Source organism: Pagrus major, chromosome 2, assembly GCF_040436345.1.
Source record: "Pagrus major chromosome 2, Pma_NU_1.0".
NCBI lineage: Eukaryota > Metazoa > Chordata > Actinopteri > Spariformes > Sparidae > Pagrus > Pagrus major.
Window position 1 is genome coordinate 13,098,021 of NC_133216.1, and position 26,945 is coordinate 13,124,965.

A 26,945-nucleotide genomic window follows, 5' to 3' on the forward strand; every position below is an offset into this window, starting at 1 on the left:
CAAACAAACACACAACACTTACCTGACTGTGTGCAGTCAGCTGTGGTGCAGATTTCATCTGTAGGAAAATGCAAAACAAATCATCACTCAGTGGTATTTTTGCAGTCATCAGTCATAATGTCAAAAGCTCATTCTCTGCTTCTTCTTTCTACAGCTCATTCTTTACACTCATATGACTGCTTAGAAGTGTTTCTTTCGCACTGTCATGAATGATTTAGGTGCAGAACTGTTAATCAAACACAATCTGACATGTTCTGACACAAGCACACACACACACACACACACACACACAAACACATATGACCCTATACACTGCTTCTCAGGGGAAAATAAGGTCCCCAGAACACTGTTTCAAGCTAGAAAGGTGGCAGGGTCCACCAAATATAAACAAAGTAAAACAGTATGAAAGAGACTTTGTTTGTTAAGGCATTTTTTTTTTTAAAAGCAGTCAATGATGATCTTTCTCTTCTGATTGAAATTTCTTCCCCAACACTAAATAGTGCACCTTTAATTGGATTGTTTTTCTGTTCTTGACCTGCTGGACATAGTTATTCCATTATCAATCATTAACCTATAGATCTATAATCAAGCTGCTGACCATGCATGTTAATGTCATACTAGTAGATAACTTTTCCCATACTACATCACAGTGATCCTTCCCCCTTGGACTTATAAGTGATTTATAAAAGCCCTCATCATGTTGACTTTGTGTATGTACCAGTTTAATAATTTGATATCCAAGTCCAAAAAGCAAGCAAAGCAATTGTCAGGAGATTAATGATTGTGCTTTTCGAAAAAAACACCCCATGAGATGCTCATATTGTGACATTGATCTGAAGCCGGTTCGATTGGTTTCCCATGGCGAGGAAAGCGGGGGCGTGGAGGTCTGTTTGATTTCACTGTGTCCCTTTTAAATGATCCATATCTCATAATGTGAATTGATGACATCTGCAGCGAGATATGAGACACACAATTCTTCATCATTTACACAGAAATGTGAAATTGCACCATGTTTTGAGTCACACACAGCAGTATAGGAATGCCTGAGAGCACAAAGTAAACTCTAAAAAGGACCTTTGCACATTGCTTTCTTCTTTCTGGCTCAGTGGTCGTACTTTAGCACTCTGCGTTAAAAGCACACAGCTCGAGTGTCTTCTATTCACCTGAACACAATCCACTTCCTCAGCATGCTTACCATTAAACATGAACTCAGCTGGAAGTGATGGTCAGTGCGTGTGCACATTTTAAAACAGGTGAGATTCAAGAAGTTCTGAAAGGTTTACTTCATATTGTGGTGACAAGAAAAACAAAAGAATGTCCTCCACGCTGAATGGCTCCCGAAAATAGATTTTAATTACACGACGCACTTCTTTTGATCGCTCTGTTTTTTTTCTCACAGTCTGACAAAGATCTAAAGGAATGTTCTTTATTCTTGGAGCCTCTCAGATTTTCAGATATTTCTCACTTTTTCTAATCAGTTCTCAGTACTTTCTTCAGCACTCACCAGTCTTCTGCGTGGCGAAAAGGATGATGAGGGCGACAATGACGATGAAGAGCAAGGAGACGATAGTAATGAGGCCGATCTCCAGGGAGGTCCAGCGGGGCTTCTTAGCCGATTTGGGGGGGTTGGTCTCCGTCATTCTCGGGTCTCCTCCTTCTGCTGCCGGCTGTATCAACTCACCTGAGGGGAGACCGCAGAAGAGCTGAGACAATTAGTCGACTGATCAATCAGCAATAATTTAGATCATCAATTAATCATGATTTTTTGAGCAAACATTTATTGCCTGCAGCTTCTTAATCATGAGAATGTGCTGGTTTTCTCTGGTTTATCTGACTGTAAATTCAGTTTTTGTCGGTTTTGGACTGTTAGTCTGACAAACCAAGCCATTTTAAAATGTCACCTTCGGCTCTGAGAAATTGTGGTAGACATTTTTTAATTTCCTTTTTTTAATGGACTAATCAATTAGTGGATTAATTAATGGCTTAACTGAAAAAATAAATTCTCTAATGTGTGTCAAACTGGTTTTTGCAGGCAAAAAAGGTATCATTCTGACAGTAAAACACATTTAACTGCTGGACACAAGTAACTGTAACTCTCCTTTCACTTAACTGCAGATTTATTGTGATTTTCATCTTTTTTGGTACCTTTTCCGTGCCGAGTTGGCAGCCATGTTGTTGTTGGTGATGTGTGTTGAGTGAGATGATGTAGTTCACTGATCGGTTTAACACAAAACTAGATGGTAGTTTTGGTTTAATTATGACAAACTGCGACTTTCTTGACTTGAAAAAATTGTCTTTTAAATTGAAAAACATCATATGTTTGATTCATGGCAACACTCAAACAGGATCAAAAATGTGTTTGTCTCTCCCCATCAGCCTGACTTCGGCACTCTACTGGACCAGAACTGGCTTCCAAACTATTTGCGATGTAACAAATGATGTTCTTAAAATCAGATTTTCAGTGAGCACTGACAAATTTGACCTTTTCAGCAATGATGTGAAAACAGCCTTCTAGCGTCACACACAGTGAAGCTCAAACATTCAACTGTAGGAGCATGAAGAGAAACATGCTTTAATTGTTTTTAATTAATCGATAATGAAAATAATCTTTGGCTGCAGCCCTCAACAGAAGAAAGCAAGGACACTTAGATAGCAGAGAAGTTAGTGTAATTCATATATGAGCAAAAAATAGATGAAATAATCTGTAGAATCTGTTCGTGGATTTTCATCACATCAGCATTCTTTAAAAATCCAACTGTATCAATCAAATAATCTTTGAAGCCACAAAGCAAAAAGAGTGAGTGTTTTGGCTCTTGGAGAACACAGCAGTTTCAATTGAAAAATATAAATTTTGACATCAATAAAGGAAACATTCTGGGTTTTTTTGCAGGCACAGGCTGAAGAAAGGAACTACAGACAGTGAAAAGGGAGATTAAAAAAAAAAGACAAGGCAGTGATATGAAAACAAATTAGCAAAAAAAAAGGCAAACAGTATTTTTTCTCAAACCAGTCTTGGAGCGAAAGGTGAGAACAAGGGAAGTTCTTACCCTCTGGTGGCAGTACACTCCAGACAAAAACAAACAAAAACCAAAAAAGTAACAAGCAACACAAACTTCTGAAGAACGGAAAACAAGTGGGACCTCTCCCTCCGCTCCTCACTATACACTGTTGTTTGCCTCTCTGGGGCCAAGTGAGAACTTTACAAAGTTCATGTAACAAGCAGTTAAGTCTATCTCTGAAGGCAATTAATCCTTAATCCCTTACCGACGGCATGCACACACACACACACACACTTGTGCAATCTCCGCACAGACGCATGCTCGTCCGCAGCCATGCTCTCACACACACTTTTACAAGCTCGTGTCATGAAGCGCCTGTGCAGATGGGTGGGTCTCTCTTTGCGTGCAGGCTAAGATGAGAGCTCAAAGTCTCTTTGCTTCTTTTGGATAAGTCGACTGCCACACACGCACGCACACACACACACACACACACACACAGCATCTCCTAACGTACAAACACACACATCTGAATTCATCACTCCTTCACATAACCACAGTCCTGCTGAATGTCAAATCCCCTATCATTCTCCTTCATGACTAAACAATAAGCCTGCGTACTGTAAACTCCCCTGGTTATAGTCATTATCCAGCCTGGTAATTGGCCATTACTGTATACAACGACCACAGCTCGCAACAAGCTGCTCTCTCAGCTCCACAGCAGTGCTACAGCATGCATGACCTCACTATAGGTCATGAGATTTACAACCTAGGGGGTGGTAATGGATACCTTTCCATTTGAAGGATGTAATTCTACAGCGGGTGTAAAGGCAACAGAAAAATATGGAAGGAAAATGAGCGTCTGAAGGCCTGAAAAGAGGAGATGAGACAGCAGGATCATGACACGAGTTGATACGTTAATCACAACTTCCTCTCCAGCTGCAAGAGGGGACAGAAACTTTTCTTTTCTTTTCCTTTTTTCCACGAACAAACACATCACCTTGACAGCAGTCCCACAGCTCTATTAAAATCATGCCTGCATGTCAGCGTTGGAGGGGCTGTACGTTATATTCATTCGCTCTAATCTTGGCACGTTGCGTACCGAGAAATGAGACGCCTGCAAAATTTATTTTGACGGAAAAGGGACATAAAGACAGAGTGAAGGAATGTGCGAAAAGAGTGAGGGGGGAAAGGGAAGCCATAAAAAGCAGAGTGGGACACCGAGAGAGGTCCTAAATTATGTTGAAGTTACTCCCTCTCGGTGTGCTGAGGCATGTTCGGTATGATCCTTAAGGACCACTTACTGTATGTTCCTCTCGTGCACTATCACTCAGAGATAATGCTCACATTGTGTTTCAGTGACGTGACACAGGAGGAACTGTACGTGCTTAAAGTCAGATAAATCTCATTTAAATTGATCAGCACTGCTTCTGGGTCAATGCAACAGCATGTGACTGTGTAGACGGATGCCTTTAAAGGGTTACTCCACCAATTTTACACATTAAAGTGTGTTTACAGGTGTTGGGGAGTACTACTGCAAACTGTATGTGAAAAAAGTAGTAAAAACCCTTTTGTGACTCCAGAGGAAGCTGCATGTAATCTGGTAAATTGCCTCCAGTGATGTCACCCAGTCGCACAGTTGCATTGTTGGTTGCATTGCACTCCTACAATACTATTGGACTCATTATGGACAGTTTAACAAAATCGATACAACAGAACCAGAGATATCGCCTTTTATTATTCCACCTATTTTCAAAACCTGGCGCCTGCATTACCCACAATGCAACTTGACCACTGAGTGACATCACTGGAGGCAATTACATGCAGCTTCCTCTGGACACATATGCACTTGTACTCCCCAACACCTGTAAACAGTGACAGAATGTAACTAAGTACACTTACTCAAGTACTGTACTTAAGTACAATTTTGAGGTGCTTGTACTCTACTTGAGTATTTCCATTTTCTGCTACTTTATACTTCAACTCCACTTCATTTTGGAGGAAAATATTGTACTTTTTACTCCACTACATTTATTTGATAACTTTGGTTACTAGTTACTTTGCAGATTGCTGCATCAGAGCTGAAGTAGCGTGTTTAGAAACATATTTGTTTTATCAGCAATCGGATAAAAAGAATACTGATACCGACCCAGAGCATACAGTGTACATACGATATACAATATATGTGCATTGACATTTACTTTTACTTATACATTTGATACTTAAGTACATTTACCATCAGATAGTTTAAGACTTTTACTCAATACAATTCATATGCGCAAATTTCACTTTTACCAAAGTAATGTTATCTTTACTTTTATGGGCACTTTACACAACACTGCCTGTAAACATACTTTAATGTGTAAAATTGGTGGATTAACACTTTAAGGATACATCTAATATGTCTGTGAGATACTTTTTTTTACTTTCCATAATGTGGCTCTGATGTTTCTCCTTGAAATCTAACATGTGCTGCAGTGTCTGAATTATTAAGATAATCAACACCAAAAGTCAAAACTCTCTTTTTCTCCTTTTTCTCAGCTCTCCGTCTGTCTGCAGTGATATATCTAATACATAAAAAAGTTCCCATGTCTTGTGAGACCTCACAAACCCCTTCAAAATTAAACCCATCATTCACCGAGACACCTGAAAACACCCATGTGTCCGCACACACACACACACACACACAAGTCAACACTAGCCTACTTGCACAGAGTCAGTTTTTTTTGGGGTTTTTTACAACCTACACGAACGTGAGCCATGAACATGCCATGTACCTAATTGAGTTTGAATAAGTACAGGAATGTGGCCTACTTTAACTTAAAATAACACCTTCTCTGAGATGTGGTATCCAGCGTGGGCCTATAGCTGCACACTGAAGACTAAAATCACTTTAAAATCATTTTCTGGGGAGGAGACTTGATGCCCAAAGGTGCTGTGATCTAGCTGAAATGAAGTCCACCTCTTAAATTGCTTTTCTAATGGTTTTTTGATAGCAGTATGAATGGAATGGGAAATATAACTTTTAAAGGGACATTGCAACTTAAAATATCACACAGCTGGGAGACAGTGAACCCAATCCACCACATAAGCTTGGGATACTTTGCTGGAATAACACGACGCTGTGGATGAAAGGGTGTTTTCTGATATGACCAAATGCAAATAGGTGTCAAACTCCAGTGATAAAAATATTCAGCTGCAGCACACACACACACACACACACACACACACACACACACACACACACACACACACACACGCCGAGCGAGACGCAGTTAGATGCGTGCCAGCTCCTCGTCTCCTGTTGCACGTCGGGAATTCCAGGGGGGGCTGGCATGATCAACTGGTGCACGCTGCCCCGTGTCACCGAGCCGGCACGCGCGCACACGCAAAATAATGCCCCTTACGCGCGCAGACACACACACACACACACACACACACGCAGGGAGACAGGGACGCACAGGGATGGCACCGCGTTATAAGAAGCGCTCGGGGTGCGTGAGCGACTTACCAGATGTGTCGGGAAATTTTCGGTCGATGATATATATGGGCATCACATCCACTGATCAGACATCCATCAAATCCACAAAGGGAGCGCGAAGTGCTGATCGATCTCTTACAGCCTGGGTTTTCAACAAGGCACACACCGATCCCGCCTCTCTTCTTCTTCTCCTTCTCCTTCTTCTTCTCCTTCTCCTTCTCCTTCTCCTTCTTCTTCTTCCCTTTGGCTTTCTATTCTAGGATTCACACAAACACGCACACACGCACGCACACAGACACTCACACGCACACAGAACCTCCACTACAACTCCCCACTACACTGTACCACATCTACCCACAGAGGATCGCAGAATTCAAATGAGCCATCAGACTCTTGCGCGGCGCAATTGGTCAAGTGTGCGTTCCACAGGGGGAGGGGGGGGAGGAGGGGGGGATCCCATATTTATACAGCCTATGACATCCAGTGAGGCAGTGAAGCAACCCTCTGAAGTTCTCAGTACCGCCGAGTCGTTGCCTCCTCCATCAGGGCGGCGTTTAGAAGTGACCCTGTCAGCGGCACTTGCTGTTAGAGGCTCCTAAATAGCTCCGGGGCGCAGATTCAGGTGTAGAGTGTGATGAAGTGAAGTGTAGTATATTTCACTGTACTTACTCATATGGCTGTCACCAGCTCATCCAAAGCTCTTGGATGCGCACAGACAAAATTCCTCGTTGTAATCATGGTGCAAGGACGCACTGTAGCGAGCTGATAGTGATCAAGTGGAATTTTTGCAGGCACTAATTTGCATTTAGAAGATGAAATGAGTTGTTTCTAGAATATCAGCAGTTCCTTACTGCCAAAAGTGTGGTAGTAGTTAAAAGTCATGCTGTTTAGGGCTTTAACTCGGGCTGTCATGGTTAAACAGATTGATATCATTAGTCACGTTATTTAACTTACTTTGTGTTTTGCTCCATTTTTGGCAATTGAATAACCCTCAAAATGTGAGTGTAGGGAGGCGAAGACAGAGTCTGTAACCACTTAATGGAATTTTCCACTTTGTGATGGCATTAACCAGAGTTATGGTGAATAACCACCACCTATGATGACCAAACAAGAGTGGAAAGAAACAGAAATGACTCACTATGTTACACGATATTGTCACATCAAGGAAATTACTTGATGTCAATATTACATTTTTAAATATCAAGGTTATCGTCAATATCGGTATATCACAACAGCCCTGGCTTTACACAATGCAAGATAGTCTTAAAGGTCCAATTTGTAAGAAACTTGATTTTTGAGTGTCATTCCCAACTTATCACATGCTGACACTTTGGGTTGTTGGCTGACCCGACCTACATTCCCAAATCATCCCATTTGACTAGATGGGATACCCGAAGCATCAGTATTTGACAAGCCGGGAATTAGACTCAAAATCAAAATTGTACCCTTAATTTTGGTCCCCTGGAGGTCCTTTTACCCTTCTTTGGGAACCACCCACACCCAATTAACAATTTAAAACCCTGATTAAAGCCCATATTTGACTGTCAGTTCTGCTGCACGCTGTCATCCTGATACTAAAGCAAGGTCAGTGTGTTTGAATAAATTGTTAAATACATTAAATGAAACTAACTAGCTGTGCATGCAGCACAGCTTTACATCCCGATTTGAATCTACCTAAAAGGCAACATATATTATGCAAAAATATAAACTCATTAATATAGGTTGCTCTTAGTAGTGTAAATGCAACCTTTAAGCTAGAGTGAGGGTGGAATTTCACAGGATGCTTATGGTAATGTCGCATTTATGAGTTTCTTGGACATCTAGGCTGCAAATTTCAATGTGTATATTTGCAGCAGCCGATTTGCAGAACAGTCATTGAAATGCTGCTCAAACAGTGTTTAAATTTAGCCTTGTTTCACCTACAGACACCTGTGCATGCATTTGTTATTCTTTCGACATGCAAACGCTGAAGGGTTCCCTTGTGCTGTGCACGACTATCCTCATGTATGTAAATCACGTAAGCGGCTAAGTGCACCACGTATAGGGTTGATCCAAGATAATTGCCATAGAGAGGGATAAAGGTCATCACCAGCACCGTAAAATGTAAAACCCTGCTTGCTCTGACATCTCTGGTACTCTAAACCATTCGGTGTTCATTAGCCTACATACAATTTTACAGTGACACCGCTCACTATCCCGCCCAATAAAAAAACCTTTTACTTAGATCCATTTACTCCGTTTTGTCGCTGTTTGGTTGTATGTGGCTTTTTGCCCGTGCTCTCTTTAATGTTGAACGCCAAAGTTCATCAGGGGGTCGCCCCTGCGAGCGCAATTAACTCCGCAAACACATAGGATGTTGGGTCTAAAAGCGAAAGTTAGCATGATAGTGAGAAGAAAGCCAACAGAGTCACTGCGGAGAATAAATGACCTAATTTCAGTGGAAGCAGGGGAGTCTGGGGATGAGAGCTTGTCGTCATTGTTATCAGCGGCTGATCGCATTCATGCTATTTATGTTAAGCTGCGATATCTTATGTGCGTTTATATATTTAGATACAGGACATTTTACCATATGCTTGTGTTTAAAGCAGGCCGATCAAAGAGCCATTTTTCAATGACACCCGCACATGCTTCAATTGGGAAACTTATAAACTATCTTTGAAAACACCTAAATCCTGTTATGTGGCCCTTTGACTTCATCTCTACATATGCTCTCATTACAGCTCCATTACCAATTATCCTCTCAAACTTAAAAGATAAATGCTTAAACAAGCCTTTTTTAGTGTCGCCCCATCTTACCGTCTATGTTCCATCACTTCTGATAATGAACAGCTTGATTCCCCTCCGAGGGATTTACGTCTCTGTGTGTATTTTTTTGAATATCTGTGAAGCTGAACTGACAGCAGTTTTCACAGCAGCTGCCTGTCATTGCATCTAAAGGATGTTCACATTTGCCGGCAGTGCAACCTCTGTGATCATAATTTCCATCATTTTGTTGCTTTGCTCTTCAAATAAAACCCCTAGCCCCTTCTCTGTTGGCCATTTGAGCTCTGTTCGCTGTCAGTAAACCCAGCGTGTTATGGACTCCTGGAGAGTATTGGATTTTAATTGCGCTGTGCCCGGGGTGACACAGGTATTAAACAAAAATAGCTGCATGTGTGCCAACAGAGACACAGTTACACGGACTCACGTGCACTCTGCTTTACTGTTGAAACCAAACAGCATTACAGAAATTGCACATGCATCAAGTAGTAACACGCGTGTTGCGTCACTACGATCAGTTGCAAATCATGCCCATCTAACTTGAAAGATGTGTTTTTAATTGCGCCTTGGCAGAAATGCATTTCTTAAGAGTACATTTCCACACTTGCTTCATTCATCACATTCATTATGAGAAATTTGAATGACAACGTTGTGGGTTATTTTAGTCAATTAACAGGAACTGTTGACAACCACCTTCCGAGACATGAATAATATGTTCCAGAGAGGTGGTATCGCATAGAAGCAAAACACTGTGACTAATAAGAAGTTCTGCATGTGTTCCACATATGCTGGTGAATCACACAGAATGGCAAGTCTGTCACATATTTTCTTTTACAGTATATTCAGCTTATGTATAATTGTCAGACAGTTGAAGGTACTTTGGTTGTATCAAGGTCACTCAGATGGGTTGTTGTATCAGCACCCCCCCCCCCCCCCCCTTCACGAAGTGTCAGGGGAGTGACTCTCCTATCAGCAACAGACGGGCTGTCCAGTTATGCTCAAAGTCTGCTGTCAGTGCACATAAACACACACATACACAAACTCACAGTCTTGCACTAAAGTACCACACAAACACACCCACACAGGCAAGGCCTCGGATATACTGCACACACATTAATAAGCTCAGCCCTGTCACTCAGAGAGAGGGGCTTTCAGATGGAGGTTTGTGGCGGTCATGAGGTGGCAAGAAGAGGAACAGAAAAGACGGACAGAGAGATAAGGAGGAGAAAATGGTTAAAACTGCCGGCTTAGCCAATACTTCCAGGCTGACACAGACAGTCTCTTTTTTTTTTTTTAGAGTTAGGGAGTTTTTTTATTGCTTTTGTTATCTATGATTAACCGGATGGTGCAAAATAACATTTTCAGTGTGTCTAAAAACAGAATTCTGGTATTACTGCTCTTTATAGTCACTATTCATGTGATTCAGATTGAAATAGAATGTGTGATAAAACATGAGCTAATTGAACACATGGGAAGCAGTCACAGTCTGGATGATTAAAAAATATTTTTATACACCCTTACACACATGTATTTATCCTTTGGGATGACCGTATTTACTTACTTTTATTTCCTGAAGATTCAGACAACCTTAATCATAATCACTACACGTCTAATCAGAGGCATTATCCTAACTATGAAACAAGCTTAAATCACTATATTTAATGGTTTATCTTGTGGAGACAAGCTTTTTGTCTCCACATGGGAGGTGTGTCCCCGTGTTGTGACTCTGTAGCTTATGTCCCCACAATGTTAATAAAACATTTCCACAAACACACACACACTTACATATGTCTACATATAAACCATTTTTTCAGATACACATTATTTGTGCCAAGATTGTTGATGACATTTTCAAGGTTTTTCCAATTTCATTTGAAATGCACAAGTGGGATACAACTCATTTCTTTCTCTCTTTTCTTCACCGTCCCGTGTGTTCACCTGCGTCATTCCTTTTATGATTATCAGTTAAGTGGCTGTCATGAACAAAATCACAATTGAAGAGACATTTCCTTTCATCAGTTACTATCCTCTTCACTTGCCTGCACTTGCTTTGCCATAGTGAGTTGGTCGGTGTAGGAATCTGCTGATGTGGAAAGGAATGACAGGTGACTTACAGTAGAAAGCCTGGACCTCGAACGTAGATCAGATAATTAAAATATCTGTAATTCTACTTGAATTTATAAAAATGTTGTTATCATGCTCATTGTGCTGTGACAAATTTCATCCATTGCATGTCAGTTCATGAATTCATTCAGGTGCCAAGATGTTGTCATGTCATGCGTATCCACCCAGAAAATGGAGCTTTACACTTTGCATTTGCGCCAAAATATTACCTTTTGCCCTAATGGATGTTTTTACATGAACCATGAATCAAATGATTATGCTTAATATGAAACGGGTCATCTGTAGTAATGAACACAAAGATAGATGGAGATATGAGCCGCTCAACATTTAACATCTTTCTTTTACTCTTTTAGGTCCACGGCGATTAGTATTTTGGTTCATCCCAAGTATTCTCATCAAGCTGATTAACAGCAGCTGTTTTCAGTGAAAAAGCCAAACCCACTGTACACCCCCTGATGAGAACCAAACAGAAGACTGATGAGTGTGTAAATAGGCAACTGTTTACTAGCACATTATGTATAACAGCTTTATTAAGTGATAATACCTCAGTTTTGTTCTGGTGCACCTATGTGGCAAATACTTTAAAGCCACTTTATGTAGAATTCCCCCCCAGTGGCAGCATAAAAGAAGATGCTCTATCATACAGCAATGCATGTCCCTCCCATTTAGATCCAACCCAAAGATTACTTGGCCGGAAAGCAACATACAGTTTATTACACCAATTTTCACCATGATTGTTACATTTTTCTACCACCAAAAACATATCCCATCACAATAATTCAAAAGATACTAGAATAATATAATAATTTGACATATAGTGGCTACAGCTCTTTCTCTTTCTTTCTTATTTAGATAAGAGGCATTTCCCCTGGCTTATAACTTACTCACAAATAAGCACAGGAGGAGCTGTTTTTGCCAAACCAGTTCCACACATGTGGGTGCGCAGTCTGAAACTGCTGCTGCTCCTGTTACTTTTCTTACCAATAGGTGGCGCAGGTGGGTCCAAAACATTGACTGTATGAAATATGGACAGAGCTTTTGTTTTCTGATAAGTGAAGCCATGTGCCATTAATCTGCATTCTTTCTAATGGCCACCAGGGGGCGACTCCACTAGTTTCAAAAAGAAGTCTGATTAAATGTAAGATTATGAGAAAATGACCCTACTTCTCACTTGATTTGTTGCCTCCATAAACAGTTCCCCAATGAGTTTATGGTCTCAATCGCTAGTTTGAGGTCTTCTTCAATACAGCATGATGTTCATTTTGTAAATTATGGTCGCATTTACAGTATAATAGGCAACTGTAATTGATAAGTCACTACCATGGCAACCATCAATCAGGATAGTGGTGTAGTGATTCGTGTGCTCCCTTGCTCATCCAAATAGGGTCACTTCTGGCTCCAAAAAACCCAAGATGACGATGGCTGTAATGCCAGAATCGAGGAGTCAAAACAGTAGTCCATAAACCAAAATTTGATGTCACAGTAAATTTACAATTGGTCCACAAGTGCAGCTCTGAAATTGCCACTCTGTAGTTGAATGATATTGGGTGGGCAGGTGCTTCACGTCATTGACAGTGTGTCCTTCAGTTCAGTCTATTTCTCACTCTCACATGGACACACACACATCCACACAATCCCCTTTCCCTCTAAAGACTATCACATGCTACGCACAGCTGAAGGTCAAGTGGGTCAAGTTGATTTCTTTGATCTCAGACTGAGAGTGATAATTTGTCCTGGACTGAGGTCTACTTGTTTTCACACTCCAGTACAGCATGTGTTGTTCTCTGTTCTTTGGCTTCCACACTGTACCAGGGACAAGACTGTGAAGAACTTGCCCTGACTCTGGCCCTGCCGTACTTGATGCCTGAAACCTTTTAAACAGCTGTCTCGCTCTTAATTGTTTCCCGACGGACACTTTAAGCAACTAAAAATGCATTATTAGATGTATTAGCATTTATTCTTTTATTAGCCTATCCCTTAGTGTGTGTGTGTGTGTGTGTGTGTGTGTGTGTGTGTGTGTGTGTGTGTGTGTGTGTCCATCTACTTGTGTGGTGTTGTGTTCATGTATGTGTACACTGTTCTGAATTGGTCTGAACTTGAGCCAGAACATAGCTGATAGCTCTCATCTGTCATGGCCACTTCGCATGCTTTCTCCCAAGTGTTTTCTCTTACCCCCTTGCAGCTTCTCAAAGGCTGATAAACCACTAGACTCTGTCTGCTACTGCACAATTTGTCTTAGTACACAAATGACACGATAAAGGTTAGTGTGTGTGTGTGTGTGTGTGTGTGTGTGTGTGTGTGTGTGTGTGTGTGTGTGTGTGTGTGTGTTTTGTTTTAAGCGACTTTCTCAGTGTCGGCTCTACAAACAGTAGAGAAAGAGTGGTAGACTATACACAGAAGTACTGAAATAATTAACTCCAAAAAGAAACTGCTTGTGTTGAAAAGTAGCAGTATCACTTTTTGTTATGGCACCTATATATTTATAAAGTGTTTAAAAGTTGTAACTAATTCATCAATGGTTAATTAATCACTTATTAATGCCTTATAGATCAGTTATAAGAACAGAGTTGGCAGAATAACAACATATTAAGCATTAACTAAATGATTACCAACATGTTTAATAGCTTCATTATCAAAGCCAAAGGAATTTTTCACAACCTGGCATCCCAAAATGTGTTCTTATAACAGTTTACATTTTTACTGTAACACAATCGCACAATAAGGTTTTTCTGCTGCAAGAGGTTTGCCAAGAGCAGTGACTCTCCAGCTGAGTCACTGCTCAACTGGAGGCTTGTGTGCAGAGCCAGACCTACTGGAGGAATAAACACCCAGAGTCATATCAGGTTAGAAGAGTGGGAACCAGATTCTTGACCTGAATTCACCGACATATCCTAGTTTACAGTTAATGTGCAGTAAGGTAATCTGGGGTTTAGAAACACTCTGGAGTAAAGAAAATAACTGATCAAACTTGTGAAAGTGATGTGAGGCAAAGTTTGCTTCACTGTGGTGAACACACCATTACTCAACCACCATTGCTCAGTGACTCAGGCGCAAACGTTCATGGACAAGGCGATGTTACGACATCTTTCCTCACTCTCTGACTCAATCCCAGAAGTTATAGCGATAAGTGGTCAAATGAAATGCACCCTCATTTAAGTGAATTTGTGGATTTTCTCATGGGTTTGAACATCACTGGAAACATTTGGGATAATCTAAGCACACAACAAAACAAAATATTCAATTTAATGCAGAAGTGTTACATTTCGTATCTGTAAAAGGGCGCTCATATAAAGTGGAACCTAACTCTGCAGTTACTCTATACATGGGCATTGTTAAAGGGCCAATGTGGCCTTCTGACTCATTATAAATTTCCACCTTTCCAATTCAGTGATGCTCTCTGGTGATTACTTTTCCTTGAAAGAAACCTATTTTTTCTGCCTTCCCTCTGAGGGGATAAAAGAAAGCTGACAAACAAAAACTGGTTTAGACAGAACAGCTTATGGGCAACATTATAGTTCTTGCCTTTTCAAGTATCAGTGATTTTTGAATAAACTGAAAAGTGTGAAAAATCTATTGAGCTGCAGAACTGAAAAGATGTTTGGTTTAAGCCGGCACTTCACACAACATGCACAGGATGTTCCGTCTATGGAAGCAATGGATTGATTTCAACACAGATTCTATTCTTTTGTACCTTTTGCATCTGTGCTGTCATCACGCCGCATGTTTCAGCAGGAATCTGGGCACGGCATAATGTGGGTGCATAACAATGCAGATGCAACGGTGGGATTCATCCTAATCCTGATACTGAAGACGGATTTGACTGAAAGCAGCCTCTGATCGTAACGTAAGGCATGTCTAGACGGATTCCCAGGACACCGGGGTTCTTTGAATTAATTCTGTGGCATTTTGTCGGCATGGGTAACTGCTGTACTTTGTGACAAACGTCCTTGTGAACAACAGCATCGGCTCATGTGGTCACCTTCGTGCGGTGCTCAGTGTTCTGTGAGCGGACATCGTACTGTTTCAAGCAATATTTGTCTTAACATGCCAAAAGGATCTGTCGACCACCGCTGACATTCCTACACCTCTATTTGGGTTTACACACTCTGTTTCCTCCCCCTCTCTTGTCTTCCCCCTCTGTCCTAAATTCTCTGACAGGAAATGTTTTACTCTATTTGACTTTGAGCAGTCAACACAGATTCCGACAAATTGTCCATCTTTCCTTTTTTTTTTTTCAATCACTCTCGAAGCACCAGGGGACTGCTGCTATTTGTATTTTCCATCTTTCTCAAAGTTTCAGCAGTAAAGGAGGATATGATGTGCGGTGGAAATTATGCAGCAAATAGGGTCAAGGCAGCATGAAGGTGAAACACACAGCAGGCCTCATAGAGAGACTTGTTAACACTAACTACTGAGATCTACCCCCCCACTCTCAGATGGATTTTAAAGGGTTCTGCTTGATGTGGAAGTGGCTTTGGTGCTTTATGTAAAGCCACTGCCCTCTAATGTTGTGTAATGAAAGCACAGCAGCATCCACTAGAAGCTGTAAACCCCTGTGGTGAAACACGCTTGTTATTTTTAGTGATGTTCAGAGGAAGGATTTTCTACGCCCGCCAAATTTTTCTAACTCAACTCTGACTGAGATGAGCGCTGGATTGGAAAGACCAAGATTGAAAACATACTTCCCTGAGATAAAATCTGCTGCCAGTTGACTTGCTGGGGAGTTGCTACACTTCCGCCACTGTTTTGAAGAGCGCTCAAGTTTGATAGCATGCCTGCTTGAAAGGTTTTTTAAAACTTTGCCCAGCCATGCTTGTCAGCGGCATTTGGGATGATAGCCAAAGCTCATGCACAGATGTCAGTCAAGAAAACCTTCCGACCACGGCCTGATCCCATATGATCCTTTTGTGGAAAGACATTACGCTTTTAACTTTACATGGCTGATGCACAAATGTTTATTTAATGAACAATCATATTTCATAATTTACCTCTCACCACTTTGCCTCTCTGCCTCATTTCAAGCTGATGCATGTTCCTGGAAGCTTCATTTGACGGCTGAGTTCAACTGAGGCCGTTTATTCTGAAAGCGGCGGCGGACGTGTTGCAGTTTACTTAATTCGTGTGACAGTGAGCCATGTATGCTGCCACTCTGTGTCTGCCTCGCTATGTTTATTGCATCAGCGGAATGAATGAGAGCGCAGTACTGAGATGGGGCCCGGAGGGAATAAAGAAGTACTAATGGGCCCTTAATGAAAATCTCTAGTCTGCTCATTAATGCAGAAACATACACACATCATGCACATGGGACGGGAAGGGAACCAAAACTCAGCGTCGCACACACACAGAAACAGATGGTTTTGTCACATCACCTCCTTATTATGCTCTCCTTTTATCTCCTCTCTCTTCTGTCACTTAGCGCCGTATTTCACTCTAATAAGAAAGAAAACAAATTATAGTTTTTTTTATCATAAGTTTCTCTGCTTATGCTCAAGGTTCGTTGTAATTTTCCCAGGTAAATTACGCTGGGCTGGTTGTTTTCTTGCCAGATCTTTTTTTTCTTCTCCTGCAAGTAATTGATCCCATTAAGGCAGGCATGCTGGAGGAATTCATTATGCTGATTAGTGTGGCGCAGGCTGTTGTGTGGATGGAGGCTTGGAGGTCATGGAGAGAGAAGGTAAAAAGAGAACAGAGAGGCCTAATTTGTCACATTTCTTCACAGTCCTTGACGATTTCTGTCCCTGTGCGACTGAAGCAGTGGCCCACCTGAAGCCGGCCTGGCTGGATCGTCTGCAGTCAGGACAGCGTAACCATCTAACACCAGCAGGGATACAAACCTGCAGGAAAGCAGATGAGATTTTTAGAAGACAAACATGGTGTCGTCTGGCTCTGGGTTTGTTCAGCTTACACCAGTTTAAGGCAATATTGTGGACACCTGCGTCCTCCGGAGTGATCCATTATCCAGAACTGTGCTTGACTCCGGTCCGTCGGTCCAGCTTTCCCACAGTGCAACAGGTCCATCTGCTGGACAAATCAGAAACTATGTGTGATCTTAGAAGAGAGACAATAGTCAGAAAAAACAATAGTCAGAAATCCATTCCTAATGAGCCTGTGATGTATCTGACAGCTGTGAAGTTTTCCTGGGATGAACCTTTAAGGACACTACGGTGGCTCACTTGTTAGCACTCTTGCCTCACAGAAAGCAGGTTCTGGGTTTAAATGGAGTCTCTGTGTGGGATTTGCATGACCTCCTCATGTTTGCGTGGGTTTCTTCTGTGTGCTCTATTTCCCCCTCTTCAAAAAACATGTTTTTGAAATTCAAAGATTGATTATTTGATTATTATTATTACTTCCGCCAAGGAGGTTAGGTTTTCACCTTCGTCCGTTTGTTGGTTGGTTTGTCAGCAGGATTACACAAAAACTACTGAACTGATTTCCGAGAGAATTGGATAGAGGATGGGTCTCGGCCCAGAACAGACCCCATTAACTTGTGGTGCACAACCAGATAAAAGGGCGAATCCAGGAACCTTTGCTCACTTTGTTAAACATTGTTTTTCAACATTCTCATTTTTCATTCTCATTCTCATTTAGTCTCATTTTTCATGTCTGTCACTCTTACACAGAACAGAAACACCATTTTATTAAATGTATGAATCAACACTGACCGTGAGGCAAACTCCCTATAGGGTGCATCCAGGGTGTATGGGTGAAAAGTTTAAGGTAAAGCTTCCAACTTAAAATGTGCTTCTTCACAGACTCTTAAAGCCTCCCTAAACTCTAATACAGGGAAGCATCATTCTTCCAAATGATGCTCTCACATGTGGGGTTACATAATAAATAAATCTGCATTTATTATGTTTCTCCACTCAGTTAATCATTTTTTACTTTGTCACTTTTCTGTGTTGAAAACATTTCGTGGGTAACAGCTTCATTTCTAACAGCTGCGTGACAGTTATTCCTGCTCACCGATGAGGCACAGGCGTTTGCAATGCAAATCAGCTTAACTTCGCACCAAACTAAATCTCTCTGAAAAACTTTGAAAATCTCGACAAGATGTTGTTCCTTACTTGTGAAGTGTTACCTGTTATAACTTCACCACAGGTGAATTTGCATAAAAGCGTTTGTGGGAGGCAGGCGCAGGATTATCATTTCCGTGGGTGCTGTTTCTGTTGGATATTCCTCCACTCATTTCACCTTAAAATCAGTGTCACCAAGAGGGATGCAGCTTTTCTTCACTGATGAGGATGTGACCTTCTTTAAACCCCCTCAGAGGACCCCATTAGTCACTTTTTCAACTCATTTGGAAAAGATATGAGATAAATAATCATACTAAACATGAGTATGTGTGTTTCACATTGTGAGCAGAAGGCTAAAAGGTGTTGACCATAAACTTGGCTTGGAATGGCACATACATACATAAACCCACGAAGACACAAATCCGTACACTTGGCATCATTTTGTTACCCTTTTCTGCTCGCAGGTAATAGCTGTGACCAGCGGCATTATGTTTCTGGGTTGTCCGTCCATCCTATTCTCGTGAACGTGATATCTCAGGAATTCCTTAAATTTGGCAAAAACTGTTTAGACTTTGGTGGTCAAAAGACAGAGGTCAAGGTCCCTGGACCTCAAAGAATTCAATTAATATGCTAATAATGATTTAAAAAATGTTTTAGCATAAATGATTGATTTGATAAAATGATGAAGTAATGACATTTTGTATCCAGAAGGTCAAAGGTCAACTTCACCGTCAAGGGAGATTGTGACTATATTTTATATTTGGCAAAATACTGAATTGGTGAAACTGTGATTTTAGAGATCTTCTGTGCTGCGTTAAACAAGTATGTGAAACATCCACCTTTGAGAATTTGTGGCTTCTTTTTTTAAAAAAGAAAAATACACATTTGAAGCCTTGTAGTCAGCTGCTTGCTATCAGTCCAACTTCCATTTCACCAAAGAATGCACGTAATGCGTTTAATTAAATTCCTTCAAGGTCTTCACGACATATGTAAAATGATTCTGACAGAAATGGATGTGAACTTGACTGGTTGGTGGAGACGTACATCTGCAAGGTGGCAATTCTAGTTTATTGTATACATTGAATACATCGGGAAATAATGGAAATATGCTCAAAGGTAGAGCCTTCAAACACACTGCCTCATTTATACATGACAGCTTTCGATATCTACAAAGATGTGTGCTTAGTCACACATGAGCACACACACTTACACAAACATCATCAGTTGCTAACCCTGCAGGTGCCTGAACCCAGGTGCACATTTCTGGAAGCACATGCCTGTGCACATAATTTTTCATGCCAAATGCCCAGCCAAAGGATTTACAATTTTATGCTCTGAATTTGATTTATGTATTCAGAATTTGGGTGTGTGTCTGTGTAACTAAATGTTGTCTTTTATGTCTGAATTTTAGAAATTTAAATATGTTTTGACTTTGAAATTCAGATGCTGTAACATGAGGGTGTCATGGTTGTTCAGTTGATTAAGATGCATGCCTGACTACCCCAGATTTGTCTTGTCTACTTGCATTTACTGCCTTTTTCTCGACTGTCTCTATCAAAAAAGGCAAAAAATACCATTATAATAATATTTTTAAAAGATATTTTCTTTCAATCCAGTTTAATTTATGGTAAAAAAAAAAAAATCAAACACAACTTCAGAATCATAGCTCAATTTGTGCCACATTTTTACTTTAATAAAATTCTTGCTACGTATTTAGTGGGAGATCTTTAATGACTGAGAGTGTCTTTAAGAAATAAGGATATTGACAGACTGTAATTTGTTCTAAACTTAATGTTTTATTCTTAAAGGTGCACTACATAGTCAGTATGTAGAAAGATCTTTATTGACTGATTTTTTATGCCTAAACAAACTAAAAAAACCAAACAATTTGTTTTCACGACTGAATAATCTGAATAAACAATAATTCAAGAGACCAAATATGCAATGCAATATCAATCAATCAATCAATCAAACTTTATTTGTAGAGCGCTTTTCATACATGGTAATGTAGCACAAAGTGCTTTACAGAAATTAAAAACAGCAGCAGCAACAATTAAAACAACAGCCCCCCCTCCACCCACCTACCCCACCCCACCACACACACACACGCACGCACACACACACACATACACAGCCACACCCAGCTACTGAAAACCCAACAGGAAAAATAAAAAAGTGAGTAATAATAAATAACTAAATAGTGATAAATGAAACAGGGCACTAACAACAGGTATTGCGGAACTGAGGAAACGCTATCATCAATGTATTTCACTGAGGAGACACTAGAGGCAGTAAAATAAATAAAATAAAGATAAAATAATAAAACTCTAAAACTAACTAAGAATGATAAAATAATAAAAGAGATTTAAAAGTCTATAACTGTTTATAAGCAAAGAAATAAAAAATAATCATAAATAAAGTAAAACAAGATAAAACAAGATTATTAAAATAAATAAATGAATAGAACGTGAATAGATAAATCAAATAAAACCAGGTTTAAACAGGATAAAAACCAATAAATAAATAAATAGAATTCAGCTAAAAGCCAGCCTAAAAAGGAAGGTCTTAAGGTTGCTCTTAAAAGTATCAACATTCTTCAGTGCCCTCAGGTCCTCTGGGAGGCTGTTCCACAAACGTGGACCGTGGTATTGAAATATGCAATACAGTACATGTCCCTGAAAGAGTATAGCAAGTTGAAGCTGCATTAATCAGCATTTGGCCACAAGAGGGCAGAAAACATCTCAACAGGCACCATATCCATGGCTTATAGACAGAAGTTGTTAAATTGTTAAGGCTGATGCATTTTCAAACAGCTGCTTACTTTCACATCCTCAGAGGCACATAAGCATTCATTATCACTTCTAGTCCAATATCCATTCTCCTTTTTAACTCCGTTATGGTCTCCACCACCAAAGAAAGCACACCTTGCTCTTGACAGTCAACCATAAGCCAGCAGTGTTTGGTTCTGATCTGGTAATGTGCAGATTTATCAGAGCTTTAGATGAAAGCAGAGGATTGATGAGACTCGACCATTACGAGTTTGATTTTATGTGACACTTTTCTCACAAAGAGATATTTGATTCCATGTTACATTTTAGCACGGTGCCCTTTTCTTCACAACTACATCCATTATATTTCTGTTCTCCAAGTCAATCTAATTGTAAAAACAGCAATTAAACACCCCGAAAATGTGTTGTTTATATTTTCACTGCACCTCAGCAGAGAGTTGAGAGCTGAGTCATTATGAATTCATGGCACTAACTGTTCCTCCACCTTTCCTCATTCAGTTTTACGTCTCTCTTTTATGCAAATATAATCTTCCATTCTGTTTTCTGTCTCTGAATCTCTGTGTCAAGTGCTGCTTCATTAATATTTGATGTGGCTTAGGATAATGATGCACTTAGACTTTGTGTGTACATACTGTGTGTGTTTTTGTGAGTGTGTGCGTGCAGCAGGTGTGGGTGGATTAGTGTTTGATGGAATGGGGGGGGGGGGGGGGGCTACTCCAGCAGTTGTACAATTTAAAGTTACAAAGTGTTGCTATGCTGGATTTAGGAAGCACCACCAGAGGTCAGTAAGCAACAGAGTAATGGCAGTGTGTTTAATATGTATTCAGATATACAGTAGGAGTATATGTACAACACAGTACAATATTAATGTACGTATACAGCATATTACAGTCATCTATCATTGATTAGCTGCTTCCATTTCATGGTCCAGATGAACCGCAGCAGAGACTCAATGAGTTTTTACTTTGTAGCATTATCCCTCTGGTTTCATTTTCATTTCCAAGCCAATATTACAGATGAATGATTTATTAGACGATGGCTGTTGTTCTCAAATCAAACTCTCGCTTCATTAGTGTGAATGTAATTTCGTTTGGCTTTGCTAGAGTCCATTAAATGCTTATTGAACTAGGAAAAGCAATGAAAGTAGATACTGTAATGAAAATGTCAGGTTTCAGCAAATACCTTTTAATACAAGAACACCATCAGTCATCATAACAGGCCTCGTCCCACAGATTTAATGTTCCATAACTTTCTTCAAAGGAACCCACAATCTGAAAGGAATGGAAAATTATGTTTTCCAAATGGGTTTGCATCAGTAGAGCGTCATGAATCAGCAGGCAGGAACATCTGGGTGTGTGTCAGTCTGCAGACAGGGGAAAAAAATCTAATTTTGCTAATTTTGCAAAAGGGATCTTCCTACAGTGCTGAGGTTCAACCCAGAACCATTTGCTTCTGAAGTACTTTTTTTTTTAATTAAAAAAAGGGTTCTTTGTAAGAATGAGGGTTACATTTACAACCATTTCCATTTTAACACAGCCTCTCTTGTTGGCTTCCTATCCATCATTTCTCAAAGATTTTAAATGAATGTTTGACTTATTAAAAAGTGTGTGAGTGTTTTGTCAATTCAAACATTGGGTTCTACAAGAAACCCTTGGAACATAAAGGGGTTCTCAGTGAAACCACCTCGGTGGGTTCTTATTAGGGCCCTTAGAAGGTGAAATGGTTCTTCATAGAACCCCCACATAGAATAGAATAGAATAGAATAGAATAGAATGTGCCTTTATTGTCACTATACACATGTACAATGAAATTGTAGAGTTATAGAGTTGTAGAGTTCTGGGTGGAAACATTAAGCCATAGGAACCCCCTCAGAAGGTTCTCGGGAGAGAAACCTAAAATGGTTACAGGTAGAGCCTTTATAAAGGTTCTACTAAGAACCAAAAACAGGTTATCCTATGGAGAGAAGCCAAAGAACCCTACATGGTTCTAGTTAGATCTTTTGATTTTAAGAGTGTAGTAGAATGTGGATATTACAGCTAGAACATCAAGCGTTTTGCTGCAGTGCTTCTGTTTGTGATTCTGCTGTTGGCATGTGATCAATGTCTGGAAATACAGCTATGGCTAACTATAGCAGCTACAGCTAATATGTCTTAAAGGAAAAGTTCACCCAAAAATGAAAATTCAGTCATTATCTCCTCACACTCATGCCGATGGAATGTCAGATTAAGTTTCATACTCCACAAAACATTTCTGGAGCTTCACAGCAAAACAGTGTTGCAGCATTCTCCGAAACAACCGCAGCTGATGGAGAGCTGTTTTAAAGCGTTAAAAAACAACCAGAGAAACCCCATAAAATGGTTCCTTACAGCTCGTCTGGCATAATCCAAGTCTCCAAACGCTCATAGATCCCACGCTGATTTAAAAAGACAGTATTTACACCCTCGACGCGTTGTCAAGGTTGCACATCCACTCCAGACGGGGTTTGGGCTAATGCTTTGAGCTTAGCAGCTACAGTGAATTACATCTTGTCATGTCAATTTGGGATATCCGCGCTTCTGAAGACTTGGATTATGCCATGTTATGTTTTCTTTCAGTTGCTTTTTTTACGCTTGAAAACAAGTCCCCAGTGCTATTTTGCTGTGAAGCTCCAGAAATGTTTTTTGACTTTGAAACGTCACACAACTTTCCATCGGCATGAGGGTGATAATAACTACATTTTCATTTTTAGGTGAACTTATCATTTAATAATAAGATGTAAGGTTTTGTTTTGACAGTGCACATCTCCACTGAGGATTTTTAATTCTTCATTCATTCTAAAACTAATTTTTCATCTTCTGTCAGTGATTTTGTGTCTCTTCCTTTTCCATCTCTTCATCTGACCACCTTGATATAAAATTTACCTTCAGTCTTTCCACCATGAATAGATGATGCGATGTGTTTTGACAGAAGGTTCATATTTTACCAACAGTTTCATTACACATGCTCTAAACCTCACCAATGCACTCATCTATGAAAACCTTTACAGGGCTGCAGCCTCACCTTGTGCCTCTTCGCATGCACACATGAACAAACTATTGCATGCAGTACGCCCAAACACACACACAAAGTAGGTCACCTTGATGTGTGACGCTGAGCTCAGCTGGTGTATCTATTGTGTGTGTGTGTGCACCTCTGTGTATTGTGCTCTGTCCTCTCATGTTCCTCTCTGTGTCCTCATGGCCCCAGAGAGAGTCTAGTCATTAGACTGGCTGTAAGTCACTTAGCTCCAAACTCTAATTCAATTGTGCGACCTGAAGTCAGATGCACTTACAGTCATGTTTTGCATGCACATCGATACATGTTGCACATGGCTTAACGGCTGAGCATCCACAGATACGGTATGGTGATGGCCTTTGATTGAGAACATGAAGGGTGGAGGCTTTAATAAATAAGCAGGGGCTGTCACCATGCAGAACCATGTGTGCATTTGCATAAAGGGCACAAGTCCAAAAATCTATCACCAGTGATAAACAGAGCTCCGCACTTGCAGTACTATTTCTATCTATGGACCACCGTGAGGATGAATGAACACCCATGAACTGTCTGAACAAACTGAAGAGTCCTTCAGCCTAAAAATCCTTGCACACCACTGGGAAGGACGAGACAAGGCCAGCTCCACACCAGTGTGTCGGATTTACACACAGATAAATGACATGGACACACACACAGACTCAAAGTCATACTGTTTAATTGGGGTTTTAGTCTAGTTGGTTACATCTGCAAATGTTGCCCCACCAACTTGCTGTTTTAATTAAGACTTAATCATTCATTAAACGTTCATTAAAAACGCCTCCGGTGACAAACAGCAAGGATGTGTTTTCCTGGAACACAGTGTCTGTTGGGATGAGTCAAACAAGAACAACTTCCTTTAAAGTACATCGTTGCCTTGAATGTGCCCTTTGCCCTCTTGCCTCGTGAGGGCTTCTCCTGTCTGATTGTATTACAGACAGGGGTGGAGTTGACTAATTACATCTACTCAAATTACTGTTATTAAATCATGTTTCTCATTTTCAGTATTTTTTCAAGGGTCCAATTTTACTCATACTTACGTATGCATTACACTATGCAATCTACTCAGTTACTTTAAAATCATAATTTGAATTCATATCTAAACCTTTCATCTGCATTTTTGTAGCCAATAAGTCTATCTGATCACAAACAGGCCAATGAAAAACTGTATTCCCCCTGTCTGAAATGCTCTGCTTTAGCTCCTGTCTCTTTAAGCCACCCCCCCACCCCCCCCAGTCACAGTATGTTTGACTCGGTGACAAAGTGTGACGTCACTAAGTCACGGAATTAAAGGCGGGAGGCGTTTCAGGAGCCATGTTTCCTGTGGGAGAGAGGAGCTTTACATTATGAAGTCTATGTATATATTGTTTTGCAGAGATAGCTACTGAGGTTAGCATGCTAGCCATCTAGTTCCAATCCTGTCCCAGCCCAGAGCTCCTGTACTATTGGTGTAAACACTAACCCTGGTCCCCGAGCTCCAAGTCCGGACCACTAACTGCATGGCTAATTGAGCTAAGTTAGCAGCAGTTAGCTGTTACTCTGGTGATGTGCTGCCCCCTTTTGGTTTGACTATGAATTCAACAGGTGGTCAATTCCTACATATTGCATCTTTTACATGTACCAGAATATATTAAACACCGAGGGAAAGGAAAAATATGAAAAAGCATCCTTTAAAAATCAACGGCTAAAAAGTAACTAATACTCTGAGTAGTGTTTGAGAAGATACTTTATACTTTTACTTAAGTATTATTTCAATACCAGAAGTTTTACTTGTAATTGAGTAATATTTCAGTAATGTAACTGTACTCCTACTTGACAGGACAGATGTTAAGTACTCTTTCCACCACTTTGACAGCACACAGGACTAAATACAAAAAGAGGTCCACGCAATTACAGCAAACTGGTCTCACTTTGGTCACAATGTACCACTCAAATCATTATTTAATTTACATTTCCCTTAAATTTCCTGACTCCATTAGGCCAGAAAGGTTTCAAAAGGGAGCGTCGAAAACGTATCTACTGAAATTGTCTGGCACACACACAGTGTCTGTGTTGATGGTAATTTTGGTTCCCAAATGGGATTAAGCTCAAAGTAAGGGGACTAGACTCAAACACAAATCTGCATCTGGATCTTTAAAAACAAGCTTTTTCCCCCACCCTCATTTGTATTCAGTTGTGGTCAAATGTCCCTCACTCAGAAGGATAGAGGGAGACAGATGTGGGGTGGGGCTGGGGTGGTCTTAGTATTTGGTGTGACCTGAGGAAAAGGGTCGAGCAGAGCCACATATGAAAGATAAGCCTGATGCGTCGGACCAGGCTGCGTTTGGCCCAACCCCAGATGATACCGTGAGAGGAAACGGTGATGACGACAGCGCGTAAATCGGCAGCTGGAGCCAGGAGGTGCCCCGGCTGCGCGGTATGAGCGGTGAACACAAGCGCCTGCGAGCACGGCACCGGGAGGCTCCACATCCAAGGCACTGGGAGGCTTTGGTTACGCGTGCGTTCCCGTTTGGATCGGAGGAGGATGCTGCCTTGTCTCTCTCTCATCATCAACACAGTCTGAGATTTTTTTGTTTGCTTTTTTGTTGTTGTTGTTGTTTTTTGTTTGTTTGTTTGGGTTTTTTTTGGAGATGCTGCGTTATGTCGTGCCAGCGCGCTAAACTTTACAGCCTAATGAATCCGATTTGACCAATTAAAAGTGCCAAAAAGAGACGGAGAAGTTAATCCACTGAAA

The 26,945-nt window shown here is 40.6% G+C and overlaps 1 protein-coding gene across 4 annotated transcripts in view; it reads right to left on the reverse strand.

Moving 5' to 3' along the window:
- LOC141011509 (neprilysin-like) overlaps positions 1 to 6,900 on the reverse strand; it is a 39,164-nt gene extending 32,264 nt beyond the window's left edge. Inside the window, exons 1-3 of one of the 4 annotated variants that reach the window (XM_073484674.1) lie at positions 6,508 to 6,900; positions 1,505 to 1,681; positions 23 to 58 (exon numbers count right to left, since the gene is read on the reverse strand). In XM_073484674.1, the coding sequence (XP_073340775.1) occupies positions 23 to 58; positions 1,505 to 1,681; positions 6,508 to 6,550 (256 nt within the window). In that variant the 5' untranslated portion in view covers positions 6,551 to 6,900. Of the gene's footprint in view, positions 1 to 22; positions 59 to 1,504; positions 1,704 to 2,145; positions 2,186 to 3,047; positions 3,250 to 6,507 lie in introns of those variants that run through there. The other 3 variants (XM_073484695.1, XM_073484688.1, XM_073484680.1) reach the window with 3 other exon arrangements.
- Positions 6,901 to 26,945: the final 20,045 nt, after the last annotated feature.